This window comes from Rhyacophila brunnea, unplaced genomic scaffold, assembly GCF_057557595.1.
Source record: "Rhyacophila brunnea isolate RB1 unplaced genomic scaffold, BYU_Rbru_1.0 scaffold_21, whole genome shotgun sequence".
NCBI classification, from domain to species: domain Eukaryota; kingdom Metazoa; phylum Arthropoda; class Insecta; order Trichoptera; family Rhyacophilidae; genus Rhyacophila; species Rhyacophila brunnea.
In genome coordinates this window covers 26,892,804-26,914,085 of record NW_028232871.1, presented here as the reverse complement: position 1 = coordinate 26,914,085, position 21,282 = coordinate 26,892,804, and the positions used below count along the sequence as shown (strand labels likewise).

General features: G+C 32.6%; 1 protein-coding gene across 1 annotated transcript; it reads right to left on the bottom strand.

The window, feature by feature from the left end:
- Nucleotides 1–1,170: 1,170 nt before the first annotated feature.
- Nucleotides 1,171–19,727, bottom strand: LOC147070915 (insulin-like peptide receptor). The gene is made up of 5 exons (XM_085948980.1): nucleotides 18,836–19,727; nucleotides 10,038–10,240; nucleotides 7,477–7,614; nucleotides 4,973–5,147; nucleotides 1,171–3,653 (listed from the first exon to the last, which is right to left on the bottom strand). Exons 1-5 carry the CDS (start codon nucleotides 19,229–19,231, stop codon nucleotides 1,536–1,538), a joined length of 3,030 nt encoding a protein of 1,009 aa, XP_085805106.1. The 5' UTR covers nucleotides 19,232–19,727; the 3' UTR covers nucleotides 1,171–1,535.
- Between the last annotated feature and the right edge of the window lie 1,555 nt (nucleotides 19,728–21,282).

Genomic DNA, 21,282 nt, shown 5'->3' with positions numbered 1-21,282 from the left:
ATAATCAGTGGCAGCTGCTCTAACGTCGTGCTACTGCAACGCACTCCTTCCATTTTTTAAAACATCGTTCATTATTGTGTAATTCTTATTTATTTGGGTATTATATGTACTCACTTACCGCAATGTGAACCATATTCCTACTACAAACGTTATCAATTTGACGTTTTGATATACCACATACATTCGTTATACATACATACATATAATATACTGGACGTTTCTCGTTGCATGATAAAAGTTTGCATACCATTAACCAAACATCATTAAATAACCAATTAAACACTGTTATCAGATTTATTGGTTTCGTTCAGAAACTTAACTCTATGTCATGTTTTGTGTATTTATTTGTATTTTACTACTAATCTAGGACCCAATATAAATATGAATTATGTTTGTTTTTATTAAAGTAGTCGAAGTAGCTTTGCAAAGTATTTCTATCAGTGTCGAGTGGTTTATAGATGCTGTGGATGCCGTGCATCCCAAAAACATATAAAACATCCATAAGCTAAATAACATAAACTAAATAAGGAGATTTTTATCATAATATAAATATATTACACATTTTAAAAGAAAAAATAATATTCGATTAATCACACTTCTTTCGATATGAACCAACGACATTATAATATTATTTTTCAAAGTATAACTATATTTTCCGTACAAAATCTACATATTTATATAATCAGTAGAAATAAGGAATATAATATTATTAGGTAACTAATGAATTGTTGTTTTGGTAGATAAAAGAGTGTCTCCGATATTAAAATTCACCGCATGCCACTGTTTTTTTTCTTAAATATTAATTTTATATAATATAATATGGCTTAATGACACGTATGATATAATAATATACGTCGATAAATCAGAATTCAAATTGACATATAATCAATTATTAAAAATCACATTTCAAAAAATCTTAAAACGTAAAATTCACAAAAATCCATGTTTCTGATTCACAAAAATATGGTTGAAAAATTGATTCAACAAACTGTTCAATTAATATTACGTAGTAAAAAATATTTTTTCTTTAATTTGGTTCGTATACACATTTTTATTACCTACCTAATCTATTAAGAGTAATTTTATTTCATTATAATAATGATTGTAATACCTAGGTTTACGCGCAATAGTTTTTATCAATTATATATATAATAATATTATTTCCCATTTAAAAATTAACACAACGTTAAATAATAAAAAAATAACTCTGGAATAAACAGCAGTTCTACCGTAGTACATGTTCGAAACAGGACACCCCCTAATCACATTTTTCTGTTTGCTCACACTCTGATTTGATAGGACTTAAAAGTTACCTATTTCTTCAAGGTTGGAAATCACCTCGATTACTGCAGAATATTTGAATTGAATAGAATTGGACGAGTACAGAACGTGGTGAAATTTTCTGTACAGGTGTTTTGTAAATAAAGTCCACCAGTTACTAACTTATTACTAGTAAACTCTTAATAAGGCTAGAAAGTGGACTGTGTGAAAGAAAATCACAAATTTAATATATATCTCAATAGCATAATGATATTTCAAAATATTTCAACAAAATCTACTCTACCTTCGCTAAATTCGTCATCAGCAAATCGTACACCATAATAATCACGAGGAATCAAGACATCCAAGTCGTCAAGGAGGGGGCAAAAGCTTCTTCTTCGCGTATACAGATAGTAAACAATCCCCGCAACGAAACAGAGTGCAATCAAAATGCCAAAGAACATGCCCCAGTTAAATTTGTTCAAATTACTCCGCGCGTCAGATATTGTGAAGTAAGTAATACTAGTAAAATTTCCATCGCCCGACAAAGAAGTAGGTCTCACTCTGACGCTGTACTTCCCTGGCAATAAGTTTGTAACCGTAAAGATGAAATTATTTTCTTCGTGCTGCTTTCTGGTGATGCATTCTAAAACTGGTTTAAAATTCTTCACCTCCAACCTTTTGTATTCGAGCGTGTACGTTAAAATTACCCCATTTACATGCACAGGTTCCGCCCAGTGTACATGCGCAGAGGATTCATTCACAACTGTCACTTTTAAAACGGTTATCGCATCTTTGGAGGCATTTCTTTTTGTTCTTTGCATATTTATTGCAAATGATCCGCAATCGGATGGATCATCTCCCATGCAAAGTGCAAATTTGATCACGTATCTTGTGAACGGCTTCAATTTATAGGCTGTATAATTTTTATGTGTAGTTCGAAAATCGGTTGAGAAATAATGATACTGGTCTCCTTGTGTAACGTTTCTTAGTACAGGTCTTGGAGTTGTTGTACCGTTCTGCTCTATTTCAATCGGCATTTGGAAATCATCAACCTTTCGTTTCCCTCGTTCTTGTACCTTTTGTGGCTTTTCAGGCTTCTCCTTTTCAGTTATTTCTTCGTCATCAGTTGTACATTTCAATTCATTCAGTCTATCGTAAAGTTCCCCTCTGCCTAACGTCGTATTGGTTCGTATGCACTGGAAAGCACCACCTGTGAATAACGCCATCGTATCACTCGATAAGTCATTTTCATCTGCTATCTGTTCCCAGAAAGGTTTAACACCTGAACACGAACAATTATGTTCTGACTCTTCAATTTCTTCTTGTAATGTTTCCAAATTGATTGTTTTTGTGTCTTCTTTTGGGAAAGGATTCAAAGGATGCTCACAATAGTTTCTTCTATCGTATTCTTCTACCACATCAAATTGAATGTGAAATTCTATTAAATGCCTCGTTATTTCACCTTTGTAATCTGGATCTACTTTCCAAAATACTGAAATACTATCCGGTTCAAAACTCGCCGTCATAACATTAATTGGCATCGAAGGCACCGCCATTTTAGTTGTAAAGAATTTTATAACACTCTGGCCGTGCTTTCCCGATGGTCCACCAATATAACCTCTCGTAGCACTATTGTATGTTTCTACGTAAAACGCATATTTAGTAAACGGCGTTAAATGTGTTATATTGTAAGAGAGTTTAGTTGGAAGAAGATTCTTAGGCTCAATATAAAAATAATGTTCCCACCCGTGCTCAAAACAAGAATCTCTACCAAAATCTGTAGAAACGTCATCATCTGGATTTTCCAAGTAATAAATTAGATATCCTAAAATTGTTTGATTGGTAGAATTAGACAAAGGACGTTCCCATGTTATTGTGACACTATTTTTGTCTATAACATTACTATCTGTTGCAACATCTACAAGGTGACAAGTCATTTTATATCCGTTTGAAACAGGTGAAACATCAAAGTCAGTCGTGACTGTATTGGTAATTCTCTTTATTTCTTCAATCTCACTCAAGCATAATTTGGCATTATAATGAAAAGACACAGTGCCGTTTTTTATAATCAGTGTACGCGAATCATTCCAATTCCAGAGGTATTGTAAATTGTTCATCTCGTATACTGATAATGCAAACCTTCCATACTCCAACTCTTCTGCGTGAATTATCTTCAAGCTTTTAAAGAAACTTAATGATGTTATTGATATTGAACGATACACTTTTAAATATCCTCTTATCTCTTCTATGTCTCCGAAGAAGTCTTCGAGTTCTGTCATGACATTGCTGTGGTTGCCCAGGAATCTTATCTTGAGGGATCCGTTGATTATAGTACACCCTCGAAAATGCTGTGCTTCACCAATAGAAGTAACTTCGAAACCATCACAAATCTGCAATTTAAAAATAACGAAAATACAATACACACATACAAGAATAAATTATATACCATAGGTAACTAAGATAAAATAAAAAAGATGCCCATATTTTATTATATTGTCATAATTTTTAAGGCCTATCTTTCCTCTTTTCTCAAACAAATTAATAAAAAACTATGTAAGTATGGGGCTGTACGTCAGTAATGGAAAGCCTCATTTGCGTGAGGGTGAAATTAGATCTTTGAAATAAAATACAACACTGAATTAGTATCAATGTGCTTTACCAATTAACATGTGCATTACATCTAATTGCGATTAAAATTAGTAGTTTTTACATCTTGAAGTAATTAACAAATTGCGTTCATTTTTGGCAATCGACTTTTGTGGTGTAAATACTGTAAATCAAGGAATCAACAATTACTAACTGAAGTCAGGACTTCTCCAAATTTTAGTTATAATGTTCTTGCACTTGCTATTTTTTCTAGTAATTATTATAATATATCTGAGCTCTTTTCAAATTGTATTCAATAAAATAATCTTAAATTCTCAACTCTTGTGAATTACTCCTTGAATAAAACAACAAAATGTCGTATTTGGAGGGGGATTTACTGTTTCATCGGAAACAGCGACGCACGGTCATATGGAAGAACGTTGTTATTTTGTTATGATTAAATTGCGAACATTTAAAATGTGGATATGCGCTGAATTTCAAACAAATGATTGTGCAAGTGCATTAATCATGTAGTGACAGAAGTTTACAGGCAATTGCATAATCTGTTTGCTGGTAAATATGAATTGGTCCGACCTAGGTGTAAAATCTCAACAACAATAAAAATATTAAATATGCATTTGCCTATATGCTGGTCTGGAATATGCATAATAATTTAAAAATCAGGTCTTTATTTACCATGCTCTACCTACTTACAGTGTACAGGGCGTACGCCCCACCGTGGGGCAATTTGAATGTTTTGGGGGGCAAAAAGGTCATCTTGAAAATCATTTGAAGACGAAGCATAGTACAAGGATCACACTAATTTTCTTTCGAGTTGTACTTGTAACGTCATCTGTAAGTATACATATTTACTTAAGATAGTTAAATTAAAAATAGTATATGCATTTTTTATTTGAACCGATTCATATTTTTTCAAAATTAGTTATGTAACTATAAAATTTTGATGGGGCATGGAGATTTTTGAAGCGTTGAAGTGAGTCTTGGCAGAAATAAGGTTGGGAAAAACTTCTCTACACCTTGCTCCATATTTTTTTTCTATCGCTTCTAGTAGTTAGTGTGCAAAAATTTTCTATCTGAGGCTATGAATTTTAATTTTACTTACCATAGAACATTTGTCGTAGCATTGGACGCAAGTTTTCATGTTGTCAACATTTTCTTCGGAAAAACCTTTGGGACATTTGTGTATACATGTGTTGTTCCAGATCCATCCAGCGTTTCTGAACATCATTTTGCAAGTCTTTTCCGAAATGCAATGATTCGCGTCGGGATATAGATACCTAAAAAAATAATATGATTTGCTTTAAAATTCGGGAATATCACAACTCTGATAATCCATTCATTGTGATAATCTACCACTAATTCAGGTTAATAAGACAATAAATCATTGCACCAATATTATAACGACCATCACATTTGTAATAACTCATCAATGGCGTAACAAGAGGTGTAGGGGCAAAGAAGCGGGGTTTCGTTGAACGTGCAAAAATAAAAATTGAACGGAAAATTTTATCTTAAAATGGCCAAATTATGGAGAAAAGAACCTTCTTATAATTATGATAAAAAGTAATGGTTTATTTCAATTCTTTTTGGCGTTTATTATCTTCAAAAAATCTGTTTATGATAATATCGTCACTGTACAAGCCAATTGTCGTAACCCTCACTTTTCACCGAAGTGACATTTCGATGAATGATTTATTGCATATTTATTCTTATATGAACTGGCCAAGTATCATAAATCCCAAAAAAATATTTCATATCTCATAAATAATTCAAAACTATATACCATTCGTAACTTGGCAAAAAATATTCCAGCCAAATGCTGTAACCCTCTAAACGCAAGCCACTGGTCAATAATAAAATTCTTAATTTGTAATAAAATAATAAGTAAATCCAATGCCCACAGTTGTTTTCACTTCTTGAACAATTTGATATTTAAGGGTTTACGCCAATAATTGGCCTGTACAGTGACGATATGTAGTAAAAATTACGTTGTCGATTATTGTTTATTGATTGTTTAGTATTTCGTCTAGTGAATTATACGTAATGTGGAAAATTTATCGACTTTCCTTTATAGCTAAGTATTTATATGAAGAGTTCTATGAGTTTTCAAAATACATGACGTATTAGTTAATAAATCCGTATTATTTAATTCTGTTAACGGTAACCAGACACCATCGAACTTAGAACCTATTTATAGGCTAGTAGTAAGTGTGCATTTTTTTGTTACTTCACCTTACTATGCTCCTGGTTATCATCATGATAATGATGATGAGCTGGGATGTCCGTGCACTAGAGTGTACGTGATTCCTATTCTGATGTAATATATCGTAATCAAGATCTTTCGCTCGTCATAAGACGCCGTAAACTTTTTGAAAGCTGAGAAGCTTTCTTTATTACAATAATTATAAGTAAATATAAATGCTGAATGAAGTCCTTCTCAGAATGGGAGTTTACTTTTGAAGAGAGAAATGTATAACAAACTTACAATATCCAAGTGTCCATGTCCGATCCAAAGCAACCATATTTAGATAAATCATTTATTTTATTCTACTAATAATTTACAAGATTTGAGAATGTAACATTATATATTATAGTGAATATTCAAATATGGGCAATTAATGAAACTTAAATTAAAAACACAAAATCCGATAGTCAACATTAATGCAATTTAATAAACATTTCATGTAAGAAGTAGTAGTAAATTCATCGTAATTAAGTAGTATGCACGTAGTTTAGTTGGTTAAAGCATATGTGCGCGAATCCAGTGGTAACAGATTTTAGTCTTAGGGCCGTATGTATGAGATTCCGAAATTCTTTATAAGCTATTTAACCGATTTTCTACCATATAGCTTATAGCACTGTTTGTGACGTAAGCAATCTGACGTCACACGTCATTCAAAATGGCTGCTTTATATGTCATTTCAATAATGCATTCATTACAACACACGTTTGCTTGAGGCTCTCGTTCATTTTGTAGACTCTGTAAAACAATTGCGAATTTTAAAAACAGTTCCTAATCGTGCGTTTTATTCATTTCATTCATTCATTTAGTCTTATTCCGTTTTTACACCTCATAATAGAAGTGATTGAAGTGAAGTTAGTCATAATATTATAACTGTATGTATTGCCACCAAATGGAAATGTTTACTATTTACTCTATCCTTTCGTACAGTAGAATTATAAATTAAATGTGATAAAATAACTGATAAATTATTTAAAGTTCATAATAATTATTCATTTACAATTATTAAATTTATATGGTACCGTTCGCACACTTTCACACACATTTACAATTCAAAATTTTAAATTAATGATCGGGGAATGAAATTTTATAAGTTTGCCATTATATGTACGCCATGATACATTATGACGTCACATCGTGACGTCGCTAACCAACGGATTACATTTGCACTCATGCATACAAATGAACAGTATTTAGCCTATAAAGTATTTGGGAATCTCATGCATACGACCCCTAGGTATATTATAATATATCTGGGGTGTTTTCAAATTATGTATACTTAACCACTTTATAAAAAAAATATTAGAGACTTGATTGAAACTAAAACTAATTTACTTGTTTAAAAATATGGATTAACAACTTACGTTTCGTTTGGACATTTTGAGACGCAGGACCCATTATAGATGTAGTCCTTGCACCGATAGCAGAGTTTCGTGATCGTGGTGCAGCCGGCCAAACAATCATCTGGACAGCGGGAGGGGGAAGGAAATCTTTGGCAAGATCTATAAATCGAGAAATCACACGGTCACTTTAATCTAAGGATTTATAGCCAACCGCGCAATTCATGTTGTTATAGTGGTTGTGGTGGCAAAGTCTGTCTTTTTAAGGGAAGAAGGTACAAGAAAAAATAGTAGGTAAACGCGTGGACGACCAAGTAGGGAGCGTTAAGCCTAAAAAAGATGAACTTTTGGACTATTTTGTATGGTAACTCCAATGTTTCTGTGTGGATTTTAGTAACTCACGTGTGTTGACTCGATTCATCATTTTTCTTATTTGTGTGTATACCTATAATATATTGGGTTTTGAATCTATTTGTCACATTTATCTAATTTTTCGATTTTTTAGACTTGTAGCCTTTTTCCACGATTATTTGATAATGCTTACGGCCAGATGTAGCCAATTTAAGGATTGTAATACCGAATGAAAATACCAATACCGATAGTAGATTATTCGATATTCGTGAAATATAGGGGGAAAATAGAAGTATCTACCAATAATTAATATAGATATAAAAATCTCTTTAAAATATTATTATTTTATAGCAAAAATATCGAAATAGGTACTTATTTTATATGTAAACTTTTAAAATAGGTAAATGTAAGATATGGTAGATATGCCGATGTTTACAAATACCTAGTAGTTGAACTATTGGTACTTTCTTCATGATTATACAAACTAACGGTATTAAACCGCGATTTCAGATATTATCTACTTCAAAATATATCGGACAACGTTTGAAACCCGCGAGTGACTAGCGAAAATATTTGGATAAATTTAAAATTACAGAAATAGATACCTACCCACCTTTAATACAAGTGCATTTCGTAAATCTGCTCGTGTCATTGCTAGTCACCAACGAAGTCGAAGGGCAACGGAAGTAAACCTGACATCGCATAATCCGACAAAAAATTACAGTCCTGTTAAACTTTTTATGTTGATCAATACATTTTTTTCCATTTTCAATACCGAATATATTGGTATTGTCTGATTTTTAAAACCGGTATTCCGGTATCGAAAAATACTGGACTACCGGTATTGCAACCTTTAGTCGTCATCGGTTTTTTCATATTTTAATCATAAATTACAGTTCATAGAATCATTTTGATTATATAGATGCACACTCTTTGTTCTCACCGTGCATGTTATTAATTTATTAAATAACTCACTAAGTATTTATTTGCATTCATAAATAAGCATAATATTCTATTATTTTAATATAATTGAGTAAGATTTCAATAAAAAATAATGTATTCTTTCAATCAAAGTTATTAATTATTTTATACGATTATTTATTTTTTTGAATTCAAAAATCAGTTTAGTTGATTATAATAACTGATTTGGTCAAAACCAAAGGGGTTACATACTCTCTGCTCTCTATAATATTAAAGTTAAGTTAAACAACGTTTCCAAACAGTTGAAATGGAGATGGGTGGGGCACATTGCTTGCCGAAAGGACAGCCGCTGGACAAATGCCGTCGTCCAGTGGCACCCAAGGGGCACGAAACGGCCACAGGGTCGCCCTAAAAGCCGCTGGATTGATAAACTGGTAAAGTTCGGCGGAAATACGTGGCAACGAAAGACACAGGACCAAGAGAGTTGGAAGAAGCTTGGGAAAGCCTTCATCCAGCAGTGGAGTGGCCCCAGCTGATGATGATGATGATGAAACAACGTTGATATTTTTATTTTCAATATAGGTTGAAATGGTACCTCAGTATATCCTCTGTTAATATAATTATTATGATACAACTTTCAATATACCTAGAAAAGTCTCAAATTGAGAAAATATTATTATCTCCATATATATTATTCATTTTGTCAGTGATGGGGAGTAGTCATTTTTCTTTTAACGTAGTTACTCGATTATTATTATTATTTATCCACGTGTAAACTCATGAAAGGGCGTCGTTCATAGTAGCTATAATATAATTATCATGAAATATAATAAAATACACATATTAAAAGGTTTGCTCTACATAAATATACTCGTAATATTGATAAATACATTTAAGTAGGTATATAAGTAAATAATAATCCACCTTTCAGTTTGGTTATCAATTATCATAAATAAAATTATTCAACATTATACTCATCTAATGCCGTGTTCTCACGTGGCGATTTTTATTGCTCAACTTTATGTTAAATGTTGAAAAATAAATTTATAAAAATTTTCCCACAAATCAATTTTAGTTGAATCGATAGTCGTAAGGAAACTGGCATCGAGTTGATTAATAATTATTAATTCGTTAAGGTCATTTCGTCTGACCAATGTTAATACTTTTTTACATGAAGAAACCATATTTAATTTTTGATTTTCTATATTCCATTTAAAATAATTTATTACTCTGATTTTTTTTCAATGATCTAGCATTTGAAGGGGAAATAATATTAATTTGAGAATATAGAGTAATATAATATTGACTTTTACTTGGAATTCCAGCACATATTATCATCGCATCCACGACAGGTGTCCGATCCAGGACACATGGACGGTCCATTCCCAGCGAAGTAGTGTCCTGCAGTACGTCCAGTCAACACCTCCCAGCTAACGGATCGTACTAAACATAACTTGGAGTTATGATATATTCTCACTGCCCCACGTTGAATCATTGTCAAAGATTTTAGACCAATCTGAAAGATAAAAGAAGAGATTAGTCCAAATTAATCGTTAGACATAACCCCCATATCCTAAGGTGGGGCCCCTGGTCAGGATGTTTGGCGGGCCCTCCTACCTATCGATGAAGTAAGGGATAGTGTGATGTTCTATAACAGTGTTCCATACGTGGATTCCGCGGAACCCCAGGGTTTAAAAGTGAGGTAAAAATAATGGTGGTATTAGGTACATGATGAATTATTTAGCGATTGTTTTTTACAGGGCTCGAAATGGACCGGAACGCACCGGAGCGCCGTTCCGGTTCATAAAATCCACAAAATGATTGCTCCGTCTCGTGGAAATATTAATTTGACCGTCTGAGCTACATATTTCATATAATAAAAAATAACACACTTATTTTTATAAATCACATTTACAATTAATGTAGTTATAGTATTATATAGTTGATATTTTCGTAAAATTATCGAGCGCTCCGGTTCGTAAAATTTTCCATTTCGAGCGCTGGTTTTTTATTTTTTTGAAGAATTTCACTTGAATTATTATTAAGTTGTCGGCACTCATCATCTTATTATGAAGCACTGATCGCGACCCCTTCTGTGGTAACCAAGTAACATGCGTATGCGACCTTCGCCACATTGGATAAAAATATTACATAGTCAGGAAACACACTAAAAATAATCTCTATATATATAAAAATCTCGTGTCACGATGTTTGTGGTCGAACTCCTCCGAAATGGCTCGACCGATTTTTATGAATTTTTTTATGTATGAGAATAGGTCAACAAGTATATTTCATATCGCTAGGTGATTAGGGTATCTCTATCCAGTAAAATTTTCTTTTATTTTTTTGACAATTTTTTTTTTCTATTTTTTTTATTAATTGGCATAAAAAAATACCTATAATCCAAAATTTTCATTTCCTACCCCCACCCTCTCATTTTTTAATCGCGATTTTATTATTTTTGTATGAACAAATTTAACCGTCGTTCGTATTTCAAACAGAACGAAATTATGTATGTTGTTGAATGACAGATGGCGCTACGTCCGAGAAAAATTCAAGAGAAGTGTCGCGTCATTTTGACATTTCATTCGGCATATCACAACGCAGTGCCTGCAAAATTTTGTACGATTTATTTTAATTTATCTATTTTTATGTGCGTGTATTACAGTGCACAATGCCAGCAAGACGCAAGGGGGGCCATTTGGGCCGTCGAACGAATAAAGCAACAAACATGCGAAATAGTAGAGCAGAAAGAACAGACGAACAAATCTAACAAGATAACAAAAACGTGCGTGTAAGCATGTCGCAATTGCGTGCATCTCAATCACAAGAGGCACAAGCTGAACGAAATCAACAACGACAATTGGAACGGAGCCAAGCGCGCCGGTTCGTAGTTAACACACGCAGAGAAAATGACCGACAACGCCAACAAGTACATCGAACATTTACATCCGCTTCGTTCCTTCGTCTCGCATTCGAGTACGAGCCAGATATTGAATATGCTGCTCATCCGAAAGTGCTGATTGGTGCTATGGACAAAGAATGTCCCCATTGTCATGCGCTCAAATTCAAACATGAGTCAGCCGGGATGTGTTGCGCATCAGGAAAAGTGCAACTACCAGAAATTGAGATACCACCAGAACCATTGAATGGCTTGCTCATCGGCACGGTTCCAGATTCAAACCTGTTCCTGAAGTCCATTCGCACATTCAATTCATGCTTCCAATTGACTTCGTCCGGAGCAACAGAAATAGTTCACAATACTGCGGCAAATGGTCAAAAATTCCATTCTACGTTCAAAATTAACGCGGCGCGGCGGTAAGGACATCAATCATGTGGACGCACGTTGCGGCTACAATAGCCTCAATTCGCCTAATGCCAGGCGCATCGTCGGCGAACTAGACGCCCTGTTGAATAAGCACAATGAATTATTGAAATTCTTCAAAGCACACCTACACGAATTGCAAAGTGACAAGCACGCTATTGTCATCAATCCTGATAAAACACCAGCTGGAGAGCACGTACGTCAATTCAATGCGACTGTTGTTGACGACATTGCTGGAATCATGGTTGGCGACCGCACATCGATGCGAGAAATCGTGATTCGAAGAAGAAACAATAATCTGGAGTTCATCGCTGACACACACAGTTCATACGATGCTCTCCAATATCCGCAAATTTTCTGGAAGGGACAAGACGGATATTGCATAAACATTAAACAACGAGATCCTGTCACAGGTAATTCATTCATTATGAACATCATTACTCATTTTGAATTGAGAAAATGAATGGTTGATGTTTTTTTGTTTTTATCGGCGGTCATCGTCTACAGCGCTCTATTCCTCTTTCTGTCATAGATCCCATCCCCACAGACTTACGATAGATTCGTTATTTTTTATTTAACAACCAAAATATTCACTAGAAATAATTTATATGGCAGAACAACGTTTGCCGGTCAGCTAGTTTTAAAATAAAATTCTACACAATAAATCATCATTTAATCATATCAATCATTATCTCACATCAAATTTCATCGCATAGCCACATGTTTTTAAGTGTTTATATTGTTAAATAGAGCCTTCTACTATCAAAGCAAATTTATGGGGTGTGTTCCTCTCACTTGACTGCTCGACCCGCCTCACCAGGTCCCCAGGCTAGAGCCCTGTCAGCCCCCCCCCCCTCCCTGCTTGTGAGGGCCATGACCTTAATCAACACTCAGACATGACCGATAACCACAACCACTTGTGGTTAACATACGCTGTGACAAATTTTTTGTATGTGTCGTTCACAGACACGCTACGCACGACAGCATTGGCTTGACTTCCGATGCATATTCGCACATATAACCACAAACCAATGCCATGCGTCTGGCCAGTCACCGGGCAACACGTGTGCTAAATACGTCATACATTCCAAAATTGGCAGCCATTTGTGGTTGCGGTCAAACACCGATTGGTTTATTTGCGTTAAACCTTTAAAAAAAACATGATTATGGCTTAGACTAGTTCTTCACGACACTGACTGGACGGTGGACAGCTGGACGACGGACATCAGGGTGCCGTTACAGACGAATGAACAACGTTAAAAAATCCTATTACATTATGACTTGAAACAGCGTGTTATCAAGTTCATCTAATGTTTATTTATCTAATAATAATAGATAGTACCTACCTATAATAAAGACTTTTCGAATTGTCACAGTTTTCATTTTCTTTAATGGTGCTATCTGTCAATTCTTAGTGTAAAGCCATTGAATTAATTAAAATACAATATGCATTAAGTACTTATATCACATAGTTTTATTATAATCAGGTAAATTTAATTGATTTATTTTAACATAAAATTTTATTTTATTATTAGGTAGGTAGTTATCTATAGCTTTAAAAAAATCAAATTTTATTAGTATAAATTACATAGCTTTAATATTATATAATGTTAATATATATCCGTTGACAATCTCCTATAGAAGCGAACAAAACCAGGGCAGATTATTTATTTAATATATTATGTATATTTATAATCGCACCGAGGACATAATCAACTCAACGCTATAAAGGAACATAACTATAACCTTATTATAATGTATTTAAAGATGTGAGCAATTGTATCATCAATGGTTTTACAATAGTAAGATAAACTATTTTAATTAATCTGTACGGCGCCCAAAGTACCGTCGTCTAATTGTCCTGGCGTCCAGTTGACGGCGCATAATATTTTCGTAGATCCGTATGAGCTTTATGGAATACTATCATTTTCATATATTCCGATAATATGTGGATTTAATGAGAGAGAAAATAGAAAGATCACAAAAAAAATGTGCTAATATACCGATTTTATATTTAAATTTAATTTTAAAAAGTTTTAAATGCACTGGTTTAACACTAAACGTTACACGATTCTTCAATTGCATATGTAGGTATACTATATAACAATGTATACAAAGAATTTTATAATAGCTCATTATTTTTTAATGTTTCATTCATTACTCACTACCTCATTATTGATTGATTTGATTGGGGTTACTTTCAACTGGTTTTTATTGGATATTAGAAAGATGACATATTATTTCATTCAATTATTTTTGATTAAGCCATCACCGTTTATTGCTCAATGTGCATTCAATAAATCATATCATTATCATAATACCTTGTCTATGGACTTCGTAGAGCAACAATATGACCTTCCTTGAACGGTTTCTTATTAACATTAACGTGACCGCAAAAATTAAATAAATAAATAAAAAACACACGAGTACTTAGTTACCAATATTATTTTTGCACAAATCTTGATAAGATAAAAAGGTATAACTTCGCATTATATATTTAAAAAAATAATCGTTTACTGACGTAGTATCCTACTAAATATTAAAACCACAATAAATTATTGCTCGATATACATTCTAGTGAATAATTAAACGAAAAAATTAACTAGATTTTAAAGTAGAAACATATGTGAAATACAAAAAAAAATCGTTACTTACTAGGTAGGTAGCATTTTGTATAATTGTTTAATCAAAACTTATTAAGTATTGATTCCGTTCATTAGTGTACTGAATGATTATTATATTTATTTTTTGTATATTACATCCAGCAACAGAAATAGTAAGTAATCAACCTTCGCTGGAAAGGCAAGATTTAAAAAAACCATACAATTATTATTAAAAACCCAATCAACCAAAACTAAAATTTCCCAGCACGTCAACAAATTAATATGTTGGTTTTGTGACATCATATATGGATGATCCCTTACTTAAATACTTTCTTTGCATAATCGCTTAAGCATAGATTGATTGAAATCTAGGTTTTTAGTACTGACTAGCAGAATTTTATTGTCTGACAAATGATCTGACAGAAAAAAAATATCAGCATGGCGTGTTCTGATATATTCTGATTGTCGGAATTGACTTTAATTTTATGGTACACTATTTCCTAGGACTTGTATAAATAAGATACTTCAGTTTATTTAACTTAATCTAAAGGCTTGACACATATTCGTAGTTAGTTCTGATCATCGGGATATGGCAACTCTGTCCGGAATATAATCGTGACCAGTATGTTTAAAGAAAGTAATATATTGAATTTAATAGTTTAATATAAATAGCCTGAGCAAACAATTCTAATATGTATAAATTTTCTAAAAGTGTAAATTTCGGGAGATTTCTATAGAATATCACTTATTTTTAATGACATAAATAAGTACAGTCAAAGATATTAGAAAGGTTGAAGAAAACCTTCTTGTATAATAGAGATGGAGCCTAAACATATGAAAATTATTATGACACAAAATCACCACCGTGACCACTAATGTTCATACAAACTATTGTAAATGTGATTTATATTATTTATTTGTTTCATACAAAAGTGACACCTACGTATAGAAAGGCTCAGTTTGGTATTTTATGGATATATAATATAATATAATACAATATATGGATAATATATTCATATTCCCACAACTTGTACATAAAATTATCATTACTTACTGTTTTCGATAGTGTTTTCATGGGAATAGTAAATATGTAGTTAAAAATGAGCAAAAAGCTGGTATTGGAATTTAAATCAGGACACTCGATAGGAAAAAAATTTGATGTCCATTCTGTAACTCAGCGCAGTGACGTTCCGTGGGGGTAGGCAGATCATAAGTTGCACAGTGATGGCACATCATAAAGGTCGGCGAATGAAGAAACGAATACAAGTATTACAACTTTTGAGTAGGTTTTCTATAAAGCAGACGATTAGGTTGCTTCATTAGAAGTATCGACAAATCCAGACAACATAGCTATTGTTGTATTTTAATAACCATTGTAATCGCACAGGGGAAAAAATCACAAGGGTGCATCCAAACCTATCTGCGCTATATTGACATCCAATTGCTTAAAACCACCATTCTGTTTCTGTAGATTTTGTAGACTGTGTGTACGTCAATTTAAGAGCATTTGTGTATCTGTCTGTTTAAGAGTTTAAAATAACTGAAAAATTTGCAAACACAGTTTAAAGTAAAAATAATTACAAGATAAAAAGAACTTTTTATATACAACGTTTTTAATTTTTCTGTTGAATCATATAAACTTGACTTGACTAGCTTAAACGATCAAAAAAATTTGTACTTGACAGAAATAATACTACTGAAATGTCATTTTGACATGTCATATTGATTTCCATAGTACCGCACGTATATATTAATAATTTAGTTAGTAGGACCCCAGACCCCTAGCAACCAATAATGGTGTCGAAATAACTTTTCATACAAAACAGAATTAACTGAAAATGAATTCAATTCTACTTAAAGATGGCTAAAAATATTAAAAAATGCATTGGCATCGTGTTCTGATATATTGTAAAAGTTTCAAATGTCTAGCTAGTCGGGAAGTTAGTTAAAAATCGATTGCAAGATTTGTACCGGACAAAGAACCACCGGACAAATAAGCTAAAAAAAACGTTGTAATAATAAAAGGGGACGGGAATTAATTTATCTAGGGACGTCACTGACTGCGTTGAATGTGATGTTCAGGAGGTCTTAAATGTACCCTGGCATTAGGGACACACATTAATTTATTTATTATTATGCATTTCAAATACGATAATAAAAAGTAAACACAACATACATAAAAGAAATATTAGTTTCACAAAATTGTGTCACACTCGTTTATTATCTCACATCATTTATTATGTTTTATTTAAGTATTAATTTTAACGCTACGTAAAATAGTCGAAGAGATGGTCATTTATGATTGAGCCAATTATTATTTCACGTGCTATCAAGTCGGTTTTGATTATTATTTATTTACTTTTAGAGATAAAACATCTTGTCGTAATTTTAAGATACTATGCTACTGAGAATGATTCAAACAATTAAAATTGGCAACGTTACATTTTATTATATTTCCCTTATTTATTTATTTAAGATAATTTTTTTCTCGGCAATTTCAGTGGTTTTTTTTTTGAAACAATTAAATGCGGCGTCATCGTTTGATTTTTTGTTTATTTCCGATTATCTCACATTTATTCATTTTTGAATTTTATAATTATTATTAAATTTAATTAATTACTTGATAAATACGCAACATTATGTGTAAATTACAAAATTATAGACATTATACTGTCAATTATTAATCATTGTATACAATTATTGAGAGTGATCCTATGACGTCATATAATTGTAATTGTAATAATTAAATAACTATTATTTCATTGAAAGATTTACTCTTATCCATTTTGTCTATCGGCGATTTGTTTCTAAGCGGTGACGTAGAATGGATGAACAATATACTCGTATTATAATTGAAATATGTAATGACTACTAATAAAACCACTCTGTACAATTCAATATACATATTATCATTTTACAAAAATATTGCTGTATTGCTATGACCGATTATAACGGTACTGTGGTGGCAGATGGTTATAACCTTATAACTGCAGTTTTTTTTCACTTTTTATGTTTTCTTTCACAACATGTTCCAAATTGTACATTTTTTGGTTGTGGCAAAATTTTAGAGCTGCAACTTTATTGATCGCAAAGTAATGTTAAAAGATATCTGCATCTGACCAAATGTGAGAAAAAGGTTCATAAGACAAAAATATATACTTATGTAAGTATCTGCTGAAGGGCGGACGTGCTCAGCGTGGGTCAAAATTGAGCTTTTATTCTATTTTCAAAGCATGATCCTGGACATTCCTTAAACGTTGTAGATAATCTATTTATATAATTTTGAAGCCTTATTATCCTTTATATTTATTATAAACATTTGATGACTGCATAAAGTATTTTTATTACATAAAATAGTATTCTTTTAAACCTCTCGCTCTAATGTTTTAGAATATAGTCATATTTCAGTACATAAATGTGCAGTGGTGTTAAGATTTTTTACATTTATTAATTTTTAAACGCATTTATAAAACCATTAGTATAATTTATGTCGACATTATTATAGTGAAATATTTACGATAAAAAATCATATTGATAATCTCTGTGATCCCAAATTTGACAAGAATTAGGCATTTTATTATTCAAAAAATGGGCAAGATTAACATATTTGAAGATAATTCTAAAGATATTAATTATAAGCTATGTTTTTGACCATTCAAGTGTGATAAACATCCTACGAATAATGATTGCTTTATAATAATTATTGACCGAAGAATATGGTAGTGTTTTTTTTTAAATACGCCATTTCTTTTAGCATGCCCCAGTGGTTAAGCTACAACATACGGCCGTAGCCATAAAAAAAACACTACCTTATTCTTAGGTCCAGTTTGTTCAATATTGAATGTATGTTATAATGTTTTATGACTTTTAATATTTAACTGATCATTCTTTCAACAGTATTCACAGTTCGTAAAACTGTAAAAATAGCAACAAAACTGATTTATATCCATTATATTTTTTAATTGAGAACATAATTTCTTGTGAAATGGGTAAATATGTAATAATAATTTTGTAATTGTAATGCTTCTGGTTTTACATACTCTTACGATGTCTACGCCGCTGTTTAGTGATGGATAATTTTAAACTGGGCCCCTCAGGACCCAGTTTATGGCTGGAAACAAGACTGAATTATTATAAACACGATAGAATTACTTAATCAACATATTACAGTATTAATGCCTACCTCTTCGAGATCCATCATGTGATAAATTACGAAAGAATAGTTCATGAAAAGTTTTTGTCCTCTTATTATAACCAAATTCGGAAACAATTGACCTAATGATCGCAATCCGTCAACTTTGTAAAACAAAACGTACTGTGTCACTTCTCGCAATTCGGGAAAACTGTACGCGGACATTTGAGCGTCGGTGGCTCCTTCTATTAACACAATGTGCAGAGCTCCCACGATAATTGAGCAATTTCTCAAATCCTCCAACGCTTTGACGCTGTTTCTTATATCCTTGCGGCCGCAGATTCCTTGGTTCGGCAGAACATCGCCGTCCAACTCAGTAGCGGCTGTCAAAATAGGTGGGAAAACAAACGCGCCAACCAACGCCAACGAAATCGAAAGGAAAATCATTTTCACAGTCAGAATATCACACTTTTATCTAATAACGTAATAATCTGTCATTTTTGTTTAAAATCACACGCGCACATACACCACTGCCGCATTTTCCGGCGTATTGCCTCACAAAATAATAGTAACATGATTTTGTCTATGATTATTGTTAAATAGTTACCGGCTACTAAACCGTGTTTAATAAAAAAAGAATGTCACTTGTTCGAATTCAAATAAAAGAATGTCGCTGTTTATTTTCAAATGAAAACACTGGCATTTAAAAACGTTCTGTTTTTAAATATTTACGTATGATTATTATTAAAGAAATTTAATAATGTCCAGTTGTATTTTATTATTATCTGGTGATTTATTGCTTATATTAAAAACAAACTCTCGCGTGATGATAATGAATGTATCATCGAAGGAGCGTATCGCGCGATATTGATACTGATATTGTTTATTAAATGCAACTTGCCGGTCACCGGTGAGATCGGAGTGAGACTGCCCGCCGTAACTCGATAAGTCATAAATTAAACCGCTTGTCATTCACAATAAATTAATAGCGATTTTGCCATATTGACATAGCTTACACGACAATCAGTAATTAAATACCTACTGAAACGTATTACACGCCACCCATAACAATTTTATATTCGACGCGCGAAAATGTTCTTTAGGTAGGTACGCTGTTTCATCAATGGTGCATGTCTCGTTCGATTTTTAAAAAAATATAAAAATCTCCTATTAGGTATACTTAATCATTTATTTTTAAAGAATATTTATTCAGTACCTACCTACCTATATTATAATTTCAATTTAATATGTACATTTATTATAAAGTCTACAATATATAGTATCCGTAAACAAAATAAACACTGTACCTATACGATATTATTGCATAAAAACGGGGCCCAGGTAATCGACGCACTCTCAAACCTACTTTAAAAGGTGAATTTAAAGAAGATTTAAAGAAGAAAGCGTGTGGTCCACAGGTGCATCCTAAAAATTATCAATAAACTACTATATTAAAAAATGTAAGTAGATAGGTACCTACGTGTGTAATTATTTTATACTTACTTAGTAAATTGTAATTAACTTTACTTCTTCTGAAGATTCTATATCACTAATATCACGTAAATATGTTTAGAATAATATATCAGAGATCAGAGCTACCAACGCTGCAATACCATACACCACAACTCAATTAGCTACAAATTCTAAGAAAATAATATGTACCCATGACCCACATAAGGAGGGGGCTGACAGGGCTTTAGCCTGGGGGCCCGGGCTCTTGAGGGGGCCAGCGTAAGGATATATTTTACTTGAAGAGTATTAATTTTTTTAAATGTCTAGTTGCGTGATGCTATTTTTGATTATTGTGTGTCGATATTCGACAACTCCATAATTCAAGTGGATTGATTCAAAAATGCAAAAAAATCACTAAAAATACACCAAATATCCTTAATTTTACCTGAAACAACATTAAATATAGAAAATGATTCTATGTAGATCATCAGCGATTGGGGCCCGCCAAAGATCCTGGCCTGGGAGCCCGCTTCAAGATGTGCGGGCTATGTATGTCTACCTACCTACCAAATAATAGTTATATAAAAAATGCATTTTTTCAACAGCATCCCTCCAAGCATGAGTCACCTCACGCCACAGTACAATATTCTACGGAATTTGTTAATACGAATCAAATATGGGAAATCACAAAACTGAGACATCACAATACTTAAAACATTACTTTAGATAAAAAGAGATAAAAACTATACACAACGAAATTTAAAAAAAAATATTTTTCCTTATGACAAGCTAGAGAGGATGACGAAATATTGTAAATTCTTATGTATCACCACGATAGTGCTAGTAGAGTAAAAGTGGGCTCTATGAGGTTCAAGGGGAGTCGTGACAGACAAGTTACGATTGGAAATCAAAATGAACAAATAATAAAATTATCTGAATCATTTTATGAGGCTTACAATGTTTTTTTCTTCATTAAGTGAGATGTTCTGCTTATAGGTATTTGAATAAATATCGCATTTCCATATAATATGTACCGGTTCTTACTA